Source organism: Aspergillus ambiguus (genome assembly GCF_047715705.1).
Source record: "Aspergillus ambiguus strain CBS 117.58 unplaced genomic scaffold BDV59scaffold_33, whole genome shotgun sequence".
Lineage (NCBI taxonomy): Eukaryota > Fungi > Ascomycota > Eurotiomycetes > Eurotiales > Aspergillaceae > Aspergillus > Aspergillus ambiguus.
The window spans coordinates 110,088-127,925 of NW_027395546.1; the positions used below are offsets into that span (position 1 = coordinate 110,088).

At 49.5% G+C, this 17,838-nt stretch overlaps 7 protein-coding genes across 7 annotated transcripts; 3 read left to right on the forward strand and 4 right to left on the reverse strand.

The window, feature by feature from the left end:
- Window positions 1-335: 335 nt before the first annotated feature.
- On the forward strand, window positions 336-2,573 carry BDV59DRAFT_209781 (glycosyl hydrolases family 31-domain-containing protein; the record flags this gene model as incomplete). The annotated part of the gene is made up of 1 exon (XM_073695453.1): window positions 336-2,573. One exon carries the CDS (start codon window positions 336-338, stop codon window positions 2,571-2,573), a length of 2,238 nt encoding a protein of 745 aa, XP_073545065.1.
- Window positions 2,500-5,027, reverse strand: BDV59DRAFT_184720 (MFS transporter). Its single transcript, XM_073690737.1, has 5 exons — window positions 4,441-5,027; window positions 3,654-4,380; window positions 3,338-3,597; window positions 3,156-3,287; window positions 2,500-3,102 (listed from the first exon to the last, which is right to left on the reverse strand). Exons 1-5 carry the CDS (start codon window positions 4,785-4,787, stop codon window positions 2,874-2,876), a joined length of 1,695 nt encoding a protein of 564 aa, XP_073545066.1. The 5' UTR covers window positions 4,788-5,027; the 3' UTR covers window positions 2,500-2,873.
- A 1,239-nt stretch (window positions 5,028-6,266) lies between these two features.
- On the reverse strand, window positions 6,267-7,570 carry BDV59DRAFT_209784 (putative phosphatidylserine decarboxylase; the record flags this gene model as incomplete). The annotated part of the gene is made up of 5 exons (XM_073695454.1): window positions 6,267-6,532; window positions 6,595-7,153; window positions 7,207-7,342; window positions 7,397-7,438; window positions 7,511-7,570. The coding sequence occupies 5 exons, from the start codon at window positions 7,568-7,570 to the stop codon at window positions 6,328-6,330; spliced, it is 1,002 nt and encodes a 333-aa protein (XP_073545067.1). The 3' UTR covers window positions 6,267-6,327.
- A 557-nt stretch (window positions 7,571-8,127) lies between these two features.
- Window positions 8,128-9,213, forward strand: BDV59DRAFT_209786 (caleosin family protein; the record flags this gene model as incomplete). Its single annotated transcript, XM_073695455.1, has 5 exons — window positions 8,128-8,422; window positions 8,481-8,705; window positions 8,759-8,920; window positions 8,971-9,063; window positions 9,127-9,213. Exons 1-5 carry the CDS (start codon window positions 8,165-8,167, stop codon window positions 9,211-9,213), a joined length of 825 nt encoding a protein of 274 aa, XP_073545068.1. The 5' UTR covers window positions 8,128-8,164.
- A 912-nt stretch (window positions 9,214-10,125) lies between these two features.
- On the forward strand, window positions 10,126-11,549 carry BDV59DRAFT_204486 (uncharacterized protein; the record flags this gene model as incomplete). Its single annotated transcript, XM_073694475.1, has 2 exons — window positions 10,126-10,636; window positions 10,810-11,549. The coding sequence occupies 2 exons, from the start codon at window positions 10,126-10,128 to the stop codon at window positions 11,547-11,549; spliced, it is 1,251 nt and encodes a 416-aa protein (XP_073545069.1).
- A 1,771-nt stretch (window positions 11,550-13,320) lies between these two features.
- Window positions 13,321-14,501, reverse strand: BDV59DRAFT_209789 (glycoside hydrolase family 43 protein; the record flags this gene model as incomplete). Its single annotated transcript, XM_073695456.1, has 4 exons — window positions 14,158-14,501; window positions 13,953-14,109; window positions 13,874-13,905; window positions 13,321-13,818 (listed from the first exon to the last, which is right to left on the reverse strand). The coding sequence occupies exons 1-4, from the start codon at window positions 14,488-14,490 to the stop codon at window positions 13,321-13,323; spliced, it is 1,020 nt and encodes a 339-aa protein (XP_073545070.1). The 5' UTR covers window positions 14,491-14,501.
- Window positions 14,502-15,020: 519 nt separating this feature from the next.
- BDV59DRAFT_209791 (uncharacterized protein) lies at window positions 15,021-17,162 on the reverse strand (the record flags this gene model as incomplete). Its single annotated transcript, XM_073695457.1, has 7 exons — window positions 15,021-15,509; window positions 15,540-15,569; window positions 15,603-15,926; window positions 15,960-16,745; window positions 16,776-16,822; window positions 16,853-16,978; window positions 17,033-17,162. 7 exons carry the CDS (start codon window positions 17,160-17,162, stop codon window positions 15,021-15,023), a joined length of 1,932 nt encoding a protein of 643 aa, XP_073545071.1.
- Window positions 17,163-17,838: the final 676 nt, after the last annotated feature.

A 17,838-nucleotide genomic window follows, 5' to 3' on the forward strand; every position in this document is an offset into this window, starting at 1 on the left:
CTAAAGCGACAATCGACATTAATCTGATGGATATCCCCTCATCTCCGTTCACCCCACACACTCTCCGTGGGGGACAGTCGTCGCTCGGTCATGTTTAGTCCGATCTGGTCATACTACAACAGTACCAAATATGCGGCGATCTAGCGGCCTGCACCGACACATGCTCTACTCCGTGCATTTCGGGTCGCATTCTGATGTCATTGCGACGGGCCTCGCATGACTTCAGGCTATTCTCACGGATAAATTTCACCAGTGCGATGGTTAAAAGATTGGAGAGTGTCCCGTAGAGCGGACTATTAATGCTCTGACTGCGTAGGCAACCCCATATCGACACCATGTATCGCTGGCTGGTGGCTTTAGCAGCCTGTGCCGGGCCGCTGGCTTTCGGAAACCCTATTATCCCGCGAGATACAGACTATTTCAAGCCGAACTCCACGGGCTTTCGCATGCGACATGGATTCGAGACAGTCCTAGTGCAGCCATTCGGTTACGATGGGTTCCGTGTACGGGCATGGCCCTTCCGGCCACCGACGGGACAGGAGATCAGCTTCGTCTATGACCCTCCGCTTGAGGGCTTCGAGGATGGTCAGGCACATGGAATGGGGTTTGACACTGCCTTCAATGGAAACGAATCCATTGCCATTCGCAACGGCAACACGATCGTGCGCACGTCCGGCTGGGGAGGCAACCCTGGTGGATATCGACTGGCTTTCTATCGTGTCGAAGAGGATGGCTCCGAGACCCTCCTAACCAACGAGTATGCGCCTTTGAAGTCGATGAACCCGCGTTACTACTCCTGGAATGGCCCAGGAGCCGAGTTCTCTGCCGAGTTCACCTTCAGCACAACCCCGGATGAGCAATTCTACGGCACTGGCACTCAGCAAGACCACATGGTCAACAAGAAAGGAAGCGTCATTGACCTCGTGAACTTTAACACACATATCCCCACGCCGGTGTTTATGAGCAACAAGGGCTATGGTTTTGTGTGGAATATGGCTGCCGAAGGTCGCATGGAGTTTGGCCAGCTGCGCAACAAATTCACTGCCGCTTCCGCCACGATGGTCGACTATGTGATTGTGGCCACGACCCCCGGAGACTATGATACCCTGCAGCAGCGTCTATCCGCTCTCACAGGTCGCGCTCCGACGCCTCCCGAGTTCTCCCTGGGCTACATCCAGTCCAAGTTGCGGTATGAGAACCAGACCGAGGTCGAGCTCCTGGCACAGAAATTCAAGGATCATGATGTCCCTGTGGGTATGATCGTTATCGACTACCAGTCCTGGGCCGATCAGGGTGACTGGGCCCTCGATCCTCGCCTGTGGCCCGACGTGGCTGCCATGGCGAAGAAGGTCAAGGACCTGACTGGAGCGGAGTTGATGGCTTCACTATGGCCGAGTGTGTCCGACCACAGTGTCAACTACGAGGATCTTCAGATGGACGGGCTTCTGACTGCCACGCGTGACGGACCCGGTACAACCGATTCCTGGAATGGCTCGTATATCCGGAACATCGACTCCACGAACCCTGATGCTCGCAAGTTCCTCTGGAACACCCTTAAGCGTAACTACTACGACAAGGGTATTAAGAACTTTTGGATCGACCAGGCAGATGGGGGCGCACTCGGTGAGGCATACGAGAATAATGGTCAAAGCACGTATATTGAGTCCATTCCTTATGCACTTCCCAATGTGCTCTATGCTGCTGGCACCCAGCTCGGGGTCGGAAAGATGTACCCCTGGACGCACCAGCAGGCGATCGAAGAAGGCTTCCGTAACGTCACCGAAACCAAGATGGGTACAGCTTGTGACCACATATCCCTCAGTCGGTCTGGATATATTGGCTCCCAGCGTTTCTGCAGCATGATCTGGTCGGGCGACATCACCGCTGCGTGGGAGACACTGGGTATGCAGATTGCCAGCGGACTGTCAGCAGCCGCTACAGGTTGGGGATGGTGGACCGTCGACGCAGGCGGATTCCAAGCCGATCCCACGGTTCCCTGGAGCACCAACATTGACACGCCAGAGTATCGCGAACTGTATGTGCGATGGTTCCAATGGGCGACTTTCCTCCCCTTTATGCGAACCCACGGCAACCGAGAGTGTAGCCACCTCGACGCCTACACCTGCAACAACGAGCCCTGGTCATACGGCGAGGAGAATACGCCCACCATAGTTTCATATATCCATCTACGGTACCAGCTCGGCGATTACCTGCGGGCCATTTTCAAGAAGTTCCACGAGACGGGTCGCATGATCATGCGGCCGCTCTACATGGATTTCGAGGCGACTGATTCGCATATTGGCAAGATGACTCAAGCCAACACCAACGTCACCACACAGCAGTATATGTTTGGCCCGCGGCTTCTCGTCTCGCCCGTAACCACGCCAAACACGACCCAGTGGTCGGTGTATCTGCCCCAGACCGGTCAAAACGGTACCAAGCCTTGGACCTACTGGTGGACAAACCAGACCTACGCTGGGGGTCAGATGGTCACAGTTCCCGCGCCGGTTGAGCATATTCCAGTTTTCCATTTGGGTACGAGAGAGGACGTTCTGTCTGGTGACGTTTTCTGAGCATACACCTACTTTGTGGTGCATAGCACGATGTTCAAGTTCAGGGGTATCGATAGTATAGTGCATTGTAAGTTGATATAAACATTAAATATACCGGTCTCGCCATAATCCGCCTCTCTATAGAGGTGTTTCATCCCCAGGACTGTTGGTCCGTAGATGTGGACATACCACTACCAAGCCGATAATGATCACGTGTACGTAAATTAGTCATCCCATAGTTATACGTACGCCCTCCAGTATTTCCAATAGGACAACTTCATCCTCCACAACCACCTCGCGTACTACGCGTATGACAGTAGTTTAGGCCTGCTTGATACTTTCCGCCGGTGCCAACTTGCTCATCTGTCGCAAGCGGTGGCCAAAAAGGAGGAAGAGAATTGGAATAGGAATCATGACAACAGCAAGACACCCTAACAACGTTCCAGCCCACTGAATTCCCAAGTTATTGAACATCTGACGAGTGAACAGGGGAAACACAGCACCGACTAACGATCGCATCATAGTATTGGCTGCGAAGGCTGAGGCAGCACTGGGTACATAAGTCAGCCATAGAACTCCGGATTTATTAGAAACGAAACTCACAAGTTCAGGTACGAGTCGAGAAGGTAATTGAATCCTTGCATGAAAATCGAGGTGAGTCCGAACCCGACGATGACTCCAGACGCAGTCGGGGCCATCCAGTGAATGGATTTGTTCCATCCGGTCCAGCCAAACCTGGAATTATCAGTACCACTGCGTCCTAGAATCCCTAGAAATTAACATACCAGAAGAGACCGCCAGCAAACATGATGCCTCCCACTATGCATGGGGGCAGACGCCATTCGGGAACCGCCACGTTGTTGTTAGCCTTCAATTTGCGAGAATAGGAGCTCTGCAGGCTGAGGACAAACGCGCAGCCGGACATTTCTCCGATGATCAATCCGATAAATGGGAGGCCGCTAACGCCCCCGGTCATTCCATATGTTCCTTGGAATACAACAGGGTAGGCCTGAAGGAAGGCATAGGCCAGACCGTAGATGAATGACTAGAGTGAGTCAGTAAAAACCGCCGACTCAAGACAGATGATCTACGGAACTGTACCATATACAACGTAAGGCAGAACGCGATTGGCTCCGTAAAAAGAATCTTGAACGGACGCGCCAGGTTCTTGGTCACCAGTTCTCGGAAGTCAATTTCGAGCTCATCCTGGCGCGCGTGGATCCCCCAGTTTCGGGTCTGGCGCCGCAGGATGGCTGCCTTCTGCATTAGAACGATGGGCGCATATGTCTCGCGACAAAATAGGGCCATCAAGGTTAGACTGAAGAAACCGACAAAGGCCGGAACGTAAAGCGTCCACCGCCAACCGAGATAACTTTCAGCTGTAAATCCACCGATAAAGGGCGACGTGAATGGGCCAGTAAAAACAGACATGGTGTAGACCGCAATGGCTATTCCGCGATGATGGCTGCTGAAGAGATCGGACAAACTGGCCGGAACCAGGGCGATGACGCTAGCGGCGAAGAATCCCGAGAAGAATCGCGTTAACATAACCGTCTGCGTGTCCTTCGCCACGGCGGTAGCAATGGTGAAGATGTCGAAGCCAAACATGCCGACTAGCAAGGGCCAGCGCCGGCCGATTAATTCGGATGCTGGAGCCCAGATTGTCGGACCAGCCGAGAATCCTAGGACATACAAAGTCGTACCGAGAGCAGCGACTTCTTGACCGAAACCAAACTCCTTCATCGCGCCTTCGCCGGCTGTTGCGAAGACAGCGCTAACATATGCAGTGACCAAGGCGCAAAATGTCAACAATGCGCCCATCGTGACTCTGGGTGATCGATGAGCAACGTTATCGAGGATTCTTCTGGGGACAGATAGAGTAACTTACCGTCTCTTCATAGGCCAATTCTGAGGATGCATGGGATCGTCTGATCCCTCAAACTCTACGACATAGTCCTCGGAATTCGGCAACGACGGGGGGTACGGCTTGCCAGCTCCCATAGGCAACCATTGCTCGCGCGGCGTACGGCTTCTTGTCGAACCGATAGTCGCTTGTTGTTGGAGCCGAGAGGTATTGATACGTTCGAGTTCGAGACTATCATGGAGGTGCTCATGCACCTGTGACTCCAGTTCGGCGGCATCGCGGTATAATTCCGAAGGCTGATCATGGTCGTCGCTCGACAGAGAATCTTCCCGCTCGGGATCGCGTTTCTCGGGGGGAAATTCGCTCGCCATACCGATGGCCGTCGGCTTCAATAATTATTCGGGGAGGATTCCCGATGCTCAGACGTTCAGGCGGCAGAAGAATGTGGACGGACCTCGGGTTCTACTTATTAGTCCCTGGCGGCCTAGAATTTTTATTTCTTCTCTCCTACGGGAATAAAAAAATATTTTTTTGCCCATATATCCATTTTCAAGGCCCACTGTCCTTATCCACAGCCCATATTTTGACTGCTGGGTGTTGGTGGAACGGTCCATAGGCATATCGTCTGTCAGCCCATGGCCGCACCATGATTGGGGGTTTTCCGGGTAAATCTATTAGTCCAAGACCACAGGCGAAGACCTAACGCACTTGCAGCTCGGCATTAGGGGTCTCATGGCCAATCAGCCTCCCGTTAAGTATCGAGCATGGAGGTATTTCCGCGATGGAGACACCACAGACCCAGACCCATCCCGACCACCGGTCCGCAAGCCGGATAATCGGCATGGCGAAGCTTGTCTTCGGCCTCGTTGAGACAGAAGGGGTCCTCGGTACTCGATACACAGGTGTACGAATCGTATGTAGACGACAAACAATGGTATTAGTAACAGTAAATATCCTTTTACTGTCCGGGCTCTGGGGTTTCGGTAGATAGCCGTAGGACTTAGGTGCAACGGGGTAGTAGAGGATACCAATCTTCGTGGACTGGCTTCGAAATTTGAGTGTATTACCTACACTTGAACCCTGACTTAGTATCCCCAAATCTTTGACAGAGGAGTCCTATTCCTGGCTCAGAGCAACATCGACATCCAACAATCGCCGAATCTGGGACACTTTCGCAAGCTCGCTTCACTGCGTAGTAAATTGACGGAACACATTCCGCAGTGGGTATTAGTGGCGTTTGAATGACGCCGGTTAGACCCACGTTGACCCTATGCGGAAGTACTACTCTTTACTGCTGAACACATCTTCAGTTCACTCTATTATCACCATGGTCCAGTCTATGTTGTTATTTATCGTTTGGTGTCCAATATACGCTGCATTATGTTTTATATAAAGTATATATACCATAAATCAGTATTCCATAATGTATCTAGGTAAGCTTTGCCATGTCTCGACACTCGTGGTAATTTGTAAGAGTAATGCGTGATGCTATGTTGCAGTATATAATAATAAAGTGACCATAACCATCAACAATTTGTATTATGCCTTGTATTAATGGGTCCCTGTGGTGAGACAATGAAAAGAGTTGGGATTGCGATAGGGCGTGTATTGAGGGGCAGGCGAAGCCAACTTGACCCCGCTGAACGAATAGCAGCTAAAAGGACAGCAGACTCGTTTATCTTATTTCCTGGGTTGTTTGCATACTAAGAATTATATCGAGAAGTAGATAACTGGGCATTTGAGTAGATTAGCTCCGCACCCACAATTTGTCTGAATTAGACGTAGACAGCCTGAACAATCCCTGAGCCCTGTGGATGTATACACCTTTCTATTCTCGAATGTGGAGAGAGACTAGACTCATACAACCCACAGGAGCTCACAATATGCGCTCTCGCCAACATTCGCCGCTCATTATCTTTTCAGAGCTCTGCCGAGACTCATCCCAACATCGACATCCACTGCAATCGATTGGGCACTAAATTTTAATAGATCTTCGTCAAACTGTATTCGGTTCTTCTCGAACGCCACAATGATTGACGAGCCCCCAAACTGGAATATACCCAGTTCGTCACCCTTACAAACCCTATTCCCTGGTTGTTGCCATTGCTCATGGATCCTACTGAGCGTTAGCACCTTTGGTTAAATAGCCCACATTACGGGTACTCCGGTGTCATTTACCTCACTGAACCCACCTGAGATGCCCCAATAGCCACGAATAAAACATCTCCGAACTCTTGGCTTTCAATAACCACGTAGTCGCGCGCATTTCTCGTCAGGATATCAAGCTTACTGCGAAGTGCAAATGGATCCACCTCATAGTAGTCACCCGGCATGCTCCTAAAATGTTTGATCTTACCAGAAACGGGGCTATGATAGCGATGGTAGTCTTGTGGCGACAAGCGGAAACTGGCAACGGCACCGTCGTCGAACCTGGGCCCGAGTTGCTTGTCTACCACCAAATTTGTAATGGTGAATTCATCACCCTTAATCCACAGCCTCTTGCTTTGTGCAACTGTCTCGTAAGTTACCACACGGGAGTCGGCAACGACAACAGCTGCTGCAGGGTCATCTTTCTTGTAAATGGGGCGAGATCCAGGTTTGTGCGCGCGCGTAAAGAAGTCTTCAAATGTAGAGTATTCTTCTTCACTGGACGGCTCGAACTGGCTCATATCAATGTGGTAGAAATCAACAAATTCCTTGATTTGCGCTTTCGATGCCGGTTCGGCTTCTTCTTTCCCTTTGCTGAGAGTTATTACATTGATTCCTTTAGTTGCAAACATTGGGCGAAACCTTCTTTAATTGCCTGGTTATGCATATAAAGACGCATCATATGTGTCTTGTCGAGCCATTCCATAAATGGATTGAATAGGAAAATCAATTTGAGTTTCTTCATCAGCGGTTGCTGCTCGCGAAGGACCCTGCCTGTCTAGCAAGCGAGTTAAGTACTGATTCTAAACTTCGGCTGGCTTCATTCCCTTACCTTACGATCCACTGTTAACCACCCAACCTGTCGATTGTGAGCCTTAAATTGGATAAAAATGTTAGCTGACGTTTAATAAGTCGCCTCATCTAACAGAGTTTTTTTCGTGCTGACCATTTTGACCCAAGAGAGGAGGTAATCGACAACGGAATGACAAAGATCCACAATATACATGGCTGCGATTATGGCTGGTTTTCATGAATAAGCCAAGCTGTTTCCTGCACTCACCAGTGACATCTGTCGAGTTTTCAGTGGCGTGGCTTGGTTGTCGTCCTGCATTTAAGGGTAGATCATGCTATGATGTCACTATTATGGTAGGACCAAAGCCATGAAAATAAATGGGGAAATAAACTAAAAATAAGATTAGCGGGGAGCTTGTCATCTGAAATCAGCTTATAATTTTCTTTACTAGCTCATTTTCCGAAGAGTATCTAAAATTGGGGTATGATTTACACGCCTCAAAAGTTTGAGTGCCGGCGTACTATGCTAGTCCAAAATGCCGTATACTAGCCTGAGTATCGCAATTCTACACTAGAACTATGGAACATGAGAAATCTAGGCCCGCGTCATCAGAGCTCACTTTAGGCATGCTGGCAGGCACCGCTATATTTATGTTGTGATGTCAGGGTCCCGAATCTCGGATGACGTCAAGTATGCACGCTTTCAATATAAACCTCCCGCGAGATCAGTTTGCCCAAAACGCTTCATATCTATCATATTGGAACAGACGTCGAACTGGCATCTTGAACATATTTGGGATCCCATACTATGCCTTCTTATAATGATTATAATTCGTCTCTTACTCCCACTGACATAGGTCAGGGCCAAATCGCAGAGATAAGAGAGGGTAAAAAGGACGGAGGAATCAAAATAGTTGCTAGGAATAGCCATGTTACATCATCCCGCTTACCGGCAGTCTACACTGACCAATTCATTGAAAGTCCTGGTGTCGCTCGCGGCAATGCGGCCATTTCGGTGAACATGCCATCTGGTGACCGAGAGTGGGTGCAGACCGTGAAAGAATATGTATTATCTCACTGTTCTATTTGGGACTGAGCAACACTAACCATGCCATACTATATAGACACCACTCCAGCAGCATATCCTGTTCTGGGATAAGGACGGAGATGGGCAGATCTTTCCGTGGGATGTGTATGTCGGGTTTCGTGAATTGGGCTTCAACATTCTTTTCTCCGTCCTTGCCGTTCTCATTATCAATATCAACTTTTCCTATCCAACACGATTGGCCTACAGCTGGCTTCCTGATCCACTGTTTCGGGTGTATGTTTCAAGCATCCATAAGGCCAAGGTAGAGTTTTCGTCTTCTCAATCGAACGTACGAGGATTCTGATCCGATTTTAGCATGGTTCCGACAGTGGTACCTATGACCCAGAAGGGAGATTCATTCCACAGGCCTTTGAGAACCTTTTCTCCAAGTACGACACTGATAACGACGGCACGTTGACATTACGCGGGCTTTTCAATCTCATGCACGGTCATCGCTGCGCAGCCGATCCATTCGGGGTAAGTGATCTCCAATGACAGTAGAGCTATCAGTTGGTAAATCAATATAGTGGGGAGCGGCCTTTTTTGAATGGGGGACCACATGGCTTCTGATTCAGAAAAACGGTAGGATCTACAAAGACGATTTACGGGCAGTCTATGATGTGAGTCATCTTCTACCTGTATATCACTGCCTTACTAGCCTATTTTTTACTGACTTGGCCTAGGGTTCAATATTCTGGAAAGTTCGTGAAGCGCGTCAGTCAAAAGCGGGCTGGAATCAGGGATATGGCATATGTGACGCTTTACTATAGTTAGTCGGTAAAGGCCTAAATGACCGGTGGTTAACACAAACCTCGACGACTATGTTATAGTGCCTATTATTTTGTCATTTCCAATACAATATATCTCGTCAAACATGGCTCAAATACGGTGGCAAGCAGTAAAGCACGAACTACAGATAACCTCCCGGTGCAGAATCGTAAGGACTAACATATCATACATGACTTCCCATACGCTACTGTCAAGGAATATCAAATAGTAGAGCAAATCTTGTCTCTTCAGACTTGATCCTAAGTATAAAATTTAATGGAGATGTACAAATCGGACGCACCACTCCACGGGCCTGAGTGCCTTCTTACGTCGGCACTTCGACTTCCTTTCCGGACTATCCCAGATCCTACTTGCGTTACGTAAGCTAGCTCAACTCCGCCTCTGCGGCTCGACCTCATTACAACAGCTCAGGGCGACATTTAGAGCTTCATGGCTTCTATTGAAAGAACGGCCAATGGATATTTTAGTGCTATCCTATTGTTATCTTGAAGTTGACTATCTCTATTATATGGATAGAGATAGAATTGAATATAACACAGTTAAAAAGTATTGTATTTCCCATTAGTTGGTGGATTTGACTATGGACTATACTATAGGACTATAGGCTTTGGTTGAGTTGAAAAGTCCAATGTACATAATATGCCCTGAAACTATATATTAATTATCTTATGTACGGTAAGCCAGTTGTTAGATCGATTCACTATCCTCTTGTGACTTGTGTTTCTATTCACTCTCCTGGCACTGTCACTATCAGCTCAAAGCTAGTCCGGTGAGAATTTCCCATCTCCTTTCTTCGCTTTCACCTTCTGGCTTAGCCTATAATCCTTAATCTCATCTCACATCATCTCATTTCATATCTTCACATTCTTCTCGTGGTCAGACCGTCTACAATCATGCCTCGGAGAAGAGGACGCCCACCCGGATCTGGCAGAGGTCGCGGACAAGGAAATTCGTCAGGCCAGCTTTCCTCCTCATCCTCTGCGGTTCGTGGTCGTGGTCGCCCCCGAGGTCGCCCTCGCGGCCGTCCCCGTGGCAACCATGGACGTGGACGCGGTCAGGTCGTCGCGAATCCATCTCAGCCTCCTACCGCCGACGACAAACCTCCTACGGAAGCGGAGCCCATGTCAATCAGTTCAAGCGATAGCGAGAACTCTGACGAGCCTCCTCCAGGGCCCCAACCCCCCGTGGGCGACGTTTCAACCGACGGTTCAACCGATAGCGAGAGCACTAGCGACAGTTCAACCGAGGATGAGAGAATCCGGGAGCTCGAGGAACGACACCGAGAACAAATCGCCCAAGTCGTAGCGGACTCCAATGCTCGTCTCCTTGCCACAGAAACTCGCGTGGAGGAAAAGTGTCGAGCTGACGTCGAAAGAATGAGGCAAATGCGCATGCAATTCAAAGGTAATATGTCCAAGGAACAGTTTCGAGCTTTTTGGGGTTGCTTCAAACTCGGTCCGACCATATGAATGTTATCTCCTCTAAGCCCCCCGCTGGGGCAAAGGAAAATCCACGCTTTTTTGGCCGGGATGACCGGTTCTATGACGGACTCGGGAATATTATTAACAGTGGGCAAGCATTTACCTTTACTCGCCTCTCATATCGGGTTCGTTTCGATAGTCTAATGCTTCCACCTTTTCACCCCGATCCCAAACCACTGCGGCCCGAATGGGCTAAGACTCTGGAACGTATCAACCAAATGCTGCTGACCCCAGTTGGAATTGGGTCGGACCGCCTCACTCCCCGCTACCAAGGCAATACAGCACTACCCCGAGCAGGGCAGGTGGTGTTTCTCCGTGCTATCCCGGCGTCTCGTACCAAGCGCAATTCATACCACTTCGTGATATATGGCTCGGTGGTAGCCAATAATCACATTTGGTTCTACCAAGAGTTTTCTAACGACTACAACTTCCAGGTATTGGCCGATCGACTAATTGTTCGATACGGTACGGCCGTGGAGGAGGCGAAGGCGAGATATGACCACGAGATTCAGGACTGGACGGAAGCGACTAAGGAGTGGGAATGGCAATTGTTCCTGAAATGCCGAGAGTTTGAAGAAGACTGCATTGAGATTGAGAGGAACGTCGTGGTCCATGACCACGACGTTCCCCTCGCACTCGCTTGGCCCGTAGGCCAGACACTGGGAGCTTTGCTCCTGTCTGACCGCGACGATGTCATCTCTCCTACCCCGGTAGATGCTGCGATCCCGGCCTCGGTCATAAACTACCAGCAGTTAATGGATTTAGAAGGGTTCGACCAGAGGGGCGGTGATGAGGATGCCGACGACGAGAATACCCACAGCGACGATACGGAGTGACCAAGGGCTTTACATCTTCACTGTATTCCTCCAGATAGTCAATTAGGCAACGACAATACACTACTTATGTTGTGAACGTGCAATGAGTGGTAAAACGGATGGGTAGGCATATAGTACAGTATTAGAGGCACGAGCACTATCGGTAGAAGATAATAGCTACAGACCAGCGACTAGGTGTAGTCAGACTGTGGTATACCAAATGAGAAAGGTACGGGGTCACTGGACAGTTAGTCCGTGGGGATTTCTTCGACTTTATTCCTTCTCTCATCTTTCATCTCCATCTCCGTCTTCTTCCCCCCTTGCACCCTCCGACGTGGTTACGGTTTGACCTCCTCAGTCACTCGATCGTTTCCTTTCATTTGTCTACGTCTTGGCTGCAGTCTGACCGTTCCTGTCCTGTTAAGCCTTTTCCTCGTCTTTCTTTTCGTCATCGTTCTTTCAACATGGCGGACTTTAACAGCTCGGATCCCATTGACGAGTATGATATCTTTTCATTGCAAGATGATGAGGATTCGAACATCGGTGAGCGGATGATTCAACGATTGATTCATCGTCAATTTGAAAACCGGGTACAGTCCAAGCATGACCTTCGCAACCTCACCACACCTGCAGGGTCAAAAACCACTCAGCGTGGTCTCCAGTACGTTAAGAAGCTGTGGGATGCTCACCTGTCCATGTCACCCGGAGCCCTAAGGTAAAGCTACCCCTATTTAATATGAACATTATACTAATAACTTGCTATAGTCCAACAGGAACTCCTACCGGTGAGACCGTGTTCCGATCCCTGGACGCATATGCCCGTTCACTTCAAACCCATATCATAGGCAAACCGGCGCCATCTTTGTCAACTGTGAAGCATGTATAGGCCGTGCTGAACACTTTGCTCCAGTTCCGCCATGATGACTTGGGGAAGGTCTATAATATGACCCACAAAAGAAAGATCGATGCACTCCTGCAGCAACTGGTAAACCAAGGCGTCCTTATAAGGGGCAGATGGCATGAGCGAAGATGGGCCGGTCTCACCGTGACCTTGAAGATAGCACAGAATGCGTTTCGCCTTTATTTGGCAGAAGGTTGCCTGTCCTGGGACAATGAGATTGTCCGGCTCTTAGCCCTAGCTTTACAGTCCGCCCTTGTTGCGAGGGCTGGGGATATCGGAAAGCCAAGCGGATATAGTAATGCAGAGGTCCTTAAGTATAAGGATGTGGAATGGCTACTGCCCCCCTATGGTCGGTCCGTGTAGGACCTACGAGGAAAGTTCACACTCAAGTATCATCTTCCCCCTCTCCTCTCTCCCTCACCCTGATTTTTCTACCATCTACCATGATGTGCGGCTCTATTTTTGGGGGATTAAATTTTGTTAAAATTGCCACCTAATTTTCCGAAATTTTTCCACATTGACTATATCTTGATCATCGTAAGATATGCTAATGTCGCCGAGCCTTGGGTTAAGAATCAACCGACTCGCTGCAAGATCGCGGATATCATGTCATCAGCCAACTCTTCGTACAACGGACCCCAATGTGCCCAGTAAACCCTCTCGTAATTACCTACCGATATCGAGATACTATAAAGAGGAAAATCTGGAAAACGAGGACTTTAGACGCACTATCCAGTAATACGATTGTCGTCACCTTAATCGCGCAGCTCAGGCTCCACTGTTAAACCCAAAGGGCAAATATTAGAGCGCTCGTAGCTGCTCATGCTACATGAGAGGCAAGCTATCCGTAATGATCTTTTCCTTATTCGAAATAATCACTGATATATCTCTTTACAGGGCAGCCAAAGCATCATACTGCTCCTGAGTGACAGACAACACCGAACCATGTCTCATGAACCTGATGTTCGTCGAAGTGACCGGACTGAATTCCCCAGAAGTTGGATCGGTGGATTCCCACGCAGCCAAGCCAGGTTCACTGCCCACTCGGTCACAGAGCAGATAAGCCTTACTGTCTTGAGCATTGTCCCAGAACGGGTATGGACCCTCAAAACTGGCACTATCTTCAACACTCCCACTTGGTGCCGCCCAATCTCCAAAGAGTCCGTTGAAACTTACTTCAACCACAGGACCAGTAATATTTCCGTTGACGTAGAATCTCACGAACGTGTTTTCATCAACAGGAAGGAAGCTCAGGTCAATAGTTGTGGCAGTCTCCAGATCTATGTAGGTCTTTGGCTCGCTGAAGGTCTGGAAATCACTGGTGTATGCATATCGAAGGATAGTTGTCGTGGTCGGGTCCCCAGTATGTTCGGGGTCATCTTCGGAATACTACATGCTGTCAGTAATAAGTCGTAAGATGCCTTTATAGATGAAAGAAGCTGACAAATTGAGATGCCCAGTGAACCAAGTATTGCCCTTCATCGTCAGTATGGAATATGCAGCCAATGATTACGATCTCTTACCTTGCGACGGATCCCAGACAGCATCTGGAGCCCAGACCATGCCGGCTGTCTCATCCTCGACCGTCACTAATCTCTCGTTGCTCCATGTCACCAGGTCTGTGCTCTCCCAAACGAAGATTCCGCGAGAGCCAGTACGGACAGCTTGACTCCAGTTTATCTACATAATCAGAACATGTACTCTTCACTAGAATAGATAAATACTCACGCTGTCGATGTCCAGATCTGTTGCAATTATGTAATACTTTCCGGCGGTACTTCCTACGCCCTCAATGATAGACGCATCGCGAACTGCCTTGGTGCCCAGCGTCGGAGAGACTATAGGGCTCCCACCATTGATCGGCTCAAACGCCGTCGGATCATTGTTGTCACTCAGAGCGAGATACACGCTTTCATCCTCGGTTGTCCAATAGACGCCGAGGTAGCCCACCTTGCTAGGATCAGCCCTTTTCTGTAGGCTACTGCTCCATGATCTCGGAATGGCAAGAACAGAACATGACAGAGCCAAAGTGGCAGTAAAAATAGATGCGGGAACCTTCATTTCGATCAAATGTGGATAGTATGAGAAACCCTTCGATAAACCAGGAAGATCAGTCCAATTTATGTTTCCGCTCACACTTCGCAGCTTTAACCCGCTATACAGGTTCGTTACAGGGGTCATAAAACATCTACATCTTGGCGCACCACGGGTAATTCTTGAATGAGAGAATTCAACCGAGATATCCCACTACAAGAAGACTGACGTCCTTCTCGGCATTGTAGCCACCTAATTTTCCGAAAATTTTCCACATTGACGGTATTTTGAACATCGTAAGATATGTTAATGACGCCGAGCCTTGGGTTAGGAATCAACCGACTCGCTGCAATATCAACCGAAGAGACCTTGATTCCCCGCATCTTGAATGCGGGGCGGCCGATGCTAAATGCTCCATGCCAATATATAACTGGACTCTCTTTCAGGTAATACTCCTGTGATGACTGCAGATCGTCACTCAATGTGACACATACGTGCTGGACTAATGCCTTGGCGGATTTTGTAAACTCTTCTCCCTATACCATTGCCTTCGGATATCAATTCTTCATTTCTACCACCGGTATCTCGGCCATATGCAGCTTTGCCCCGCCATATGGCACCAGGTCAATATCACGGGGCTTTCCAAGACAGGTTCTGTTTCCGGCTAGTGGGGGGTTGGGTGCATAGCCATCAATGAGATCCCAGCGGATCTCACAGACTGTCGCCGTAATCGACGTCGGTGCTTTGTCGGACCACAGTGGGCTTGGAACGGCTGTCTGGTTGATTGGCAGCCCTTTATACCGCAATGTCGATGGGTCGATTGCGTAGGCCCATGCTGTTGTTGGCAACAGATCATGGTTAAGTACATTAGGTGGACCATCGGGATATTCCGAATCGCGGTACGCGGTAAGATTATATGCGATCGGGATAGCATAGAGAAGTGCACCGTGATAGATAGATACGGTGTCATTAGCCCGCGGTTCAACTCGGACGTCAGCTCCAAACTGGACCCGGACAAACGACACATCGCCGTCCAGTGAGATGCGCTGCAGTCCACTAACAGGATCGGGTTTGACATTGTTCAGTTCAAACTCATTTACCCAGAACTTGACCCACCGGGACCATTCAGGAACACGCACTAGGAAGTCGAATGAATTGTCAGCCCGAATACGATACGACAACTCTTGTGTGAACGGATATGCGGTGTCGCAAGTAATATCAACATTCAGTCCAGCTCTCGTTTGCGCCTTGAGAGAAGTCGGCCCTAGAAGGATATGGGCAATCCCATTATCTCCTACTCGCACGTATGATGCGGCGACGTATTTCGGATAGCCTTGGGGATAATTAACAGTACAACAGGGGTAATTCGGTTCAAGACCGTACGTCTGGCCAAACTCATCCACGTTGGAGAACGGAGACTTGTCCAGCTGGTGGGAGATGGGCTGGTTGGTTTGAGCAACATACTGATGTGCCCACCAGTCTGGCAACGTCATCACCGGCAACGCGTTGTAAGCGGCCAGCTCGCAGCGATCAGCAAAGTGATTCTCACCCAGGGCTTGGTAGTTGTAGCTAAGCGAGAACATTGTTTCGACCACAGTGCAGAGCTCGACGCCCCGAACAGGACTTAGGCCAGCCAGTTGTTCATCGGCAATGACGGAGCCTGAAGGGGTCCCGTGGTACTGCATCGTCCATTTGACGGCGTTTCGGGAGGTCTCCGCAAATGCATCGTCGTGTTTGAAGCGCCGGACAACAGCCCCAAATTTCAGGCCCTGTGCAACATTGACGCCATGTTCGTAAGGGTAATTGACAGTGGTAAAATTGTTGGGGAGCGTATCTAGATCAGCTTTAGGATAGACACCTTCCGTGTACCAGTGTGACCAGTTCAAGGCTTGGTTGTGGAACATTGTCATACAATCTATGAGGGTCTGCGATTGATTGCGCGGATCATGCTCGTAGAGCCACTGGAGTGACATTATCATATCAGCCGCGCGAGCACGCCCCCATTTGTCATCAAAGTTCTGGCCGTCGTGCTTGACGTAGCCTTGGTAATTGTCTGAGAGCATGGAATGCGCGATATCGACGAACCGGTGGATTGCATCGAGAATCCGCGTCCGCAGCGGGGTTTCAGCTTCTACCTCAGCCAACTGGGTCAACCCCAGAAGCATTGGATAACGCGCCCAGAAATCGCGTTCGCTGGCATTTGTCTCGGGGCCTAGCCAGCCATCGGGCTGTTGATGAGATAACACATAGTCCGTGGTGTTCGCCACCTGGTCTTTAAGGCGCTGGTCGTTCAGAAGGTAGGCAAGAGGCACTAAGCCGTTGTACCAATATGGTAGAGCCTCGTGTGCACCGCTATACTCTTGGTCCCCACCCACCCAAAGATTGTCACGGACGTATCTGTAGAAGTCATGTTCATGACCCGGGAGACCGTCGGCCATAAGACGCAACTGATCACGTAGCCAGCCATTTGGCTGCACCGATCCTAAGGGAAGCGGATCCAGCGCATAAGGGAGCACTAACCAACACTGTTAGGGCTTGTTAGAATATTTGGCAAATTATCACGACTTACGAGCCCCGGGAGATTCATCTCGAGTTTCCACTGAGGAAAGAGGAGAATTGCTTAGATAAAGGGGGTTCCAGGACTCTGTTACCGCAGGAAGCGGAGCCAGTGCTCCGACGATGAGGACGAGTGACTTCATTTGAGGTTTACCGCATCCAAAGTGGGATGGCGTGCGAGACAATGATATGTTGTAGGGAGGGGGGATAGTGTATCTGATCGCGAAAAATGGAATGCATGACCATAACAAACACCAGCGCAGGTATTCGGGGCAATCCCACGATGTCATCGAAGCAAGGGATGAAGTCATTTGGTTCTTTACCCGAGGAAAGCAGTATATTAAGGTGTAGAACAGGATCCATGGAAACATGGCGTTCATACCAAGTCCTTGGGTCCAAGTACGAACCATGAAGCGTTCCTTATCCATATTCCGTGAATTTATGAGATCATTTTCCCGTCCGCGTTTTTCTGCCCCGCGCGCGAACTCTGTATAGAGCTTGCCTTGCACTTGATCCTTTGTTAGCAAAATAGGAAGAATTCAGAGCTTGCGCTGCGATAACACTGTGGGTAAAGAGTGACGACAGTCGATGCTGTGTCAACGGTGCAAATTTGCGACAGGTTCGATATTGAAGAACTATCGATCGTGACCAGCTGCGTCGCGGCGGAAAGCATTGCAAGGTTGCGCCAGTGATATTCGCTTAGTGCATCGAATACTTTTGACATCTTATGCGTCCCTCTTTCCGGTAGTCGGAGGCTATCGTTCCCCAATTGTCTGCGAACAAGAGATTTATATTCCTCAAATGATCAGTCTGTTGTCG

What these genes read in the sequence shown, in the direction of transcription:
- BDV59DRAFT_184720 (XM_073690737.1), bottom strand. Translation starts at nt 4,787, where the DNA reads ATGGCGAGCGAATTTCCCCCCGAGAAACGCGATCCCGAGCGGGAAGAT. An exon ending in TCTGCCTTACGTTGTATATG is followed by an intron (nt 3,598 to 3,653) that starts GTACAGTTCCGT and finishes GACTCACTCTAG; the next exon opens with TCATTCATCTACGGTCTGGC. An exon ending in CTCGACTCGTACCTGAACTT is followed by an intron (nt 3,103 to 3,155) that starts GTGAGTTTCGTT and finishes TTATGTACCCAG; the next exon opens with TGCTGCCTCAGCCTTCGCAG.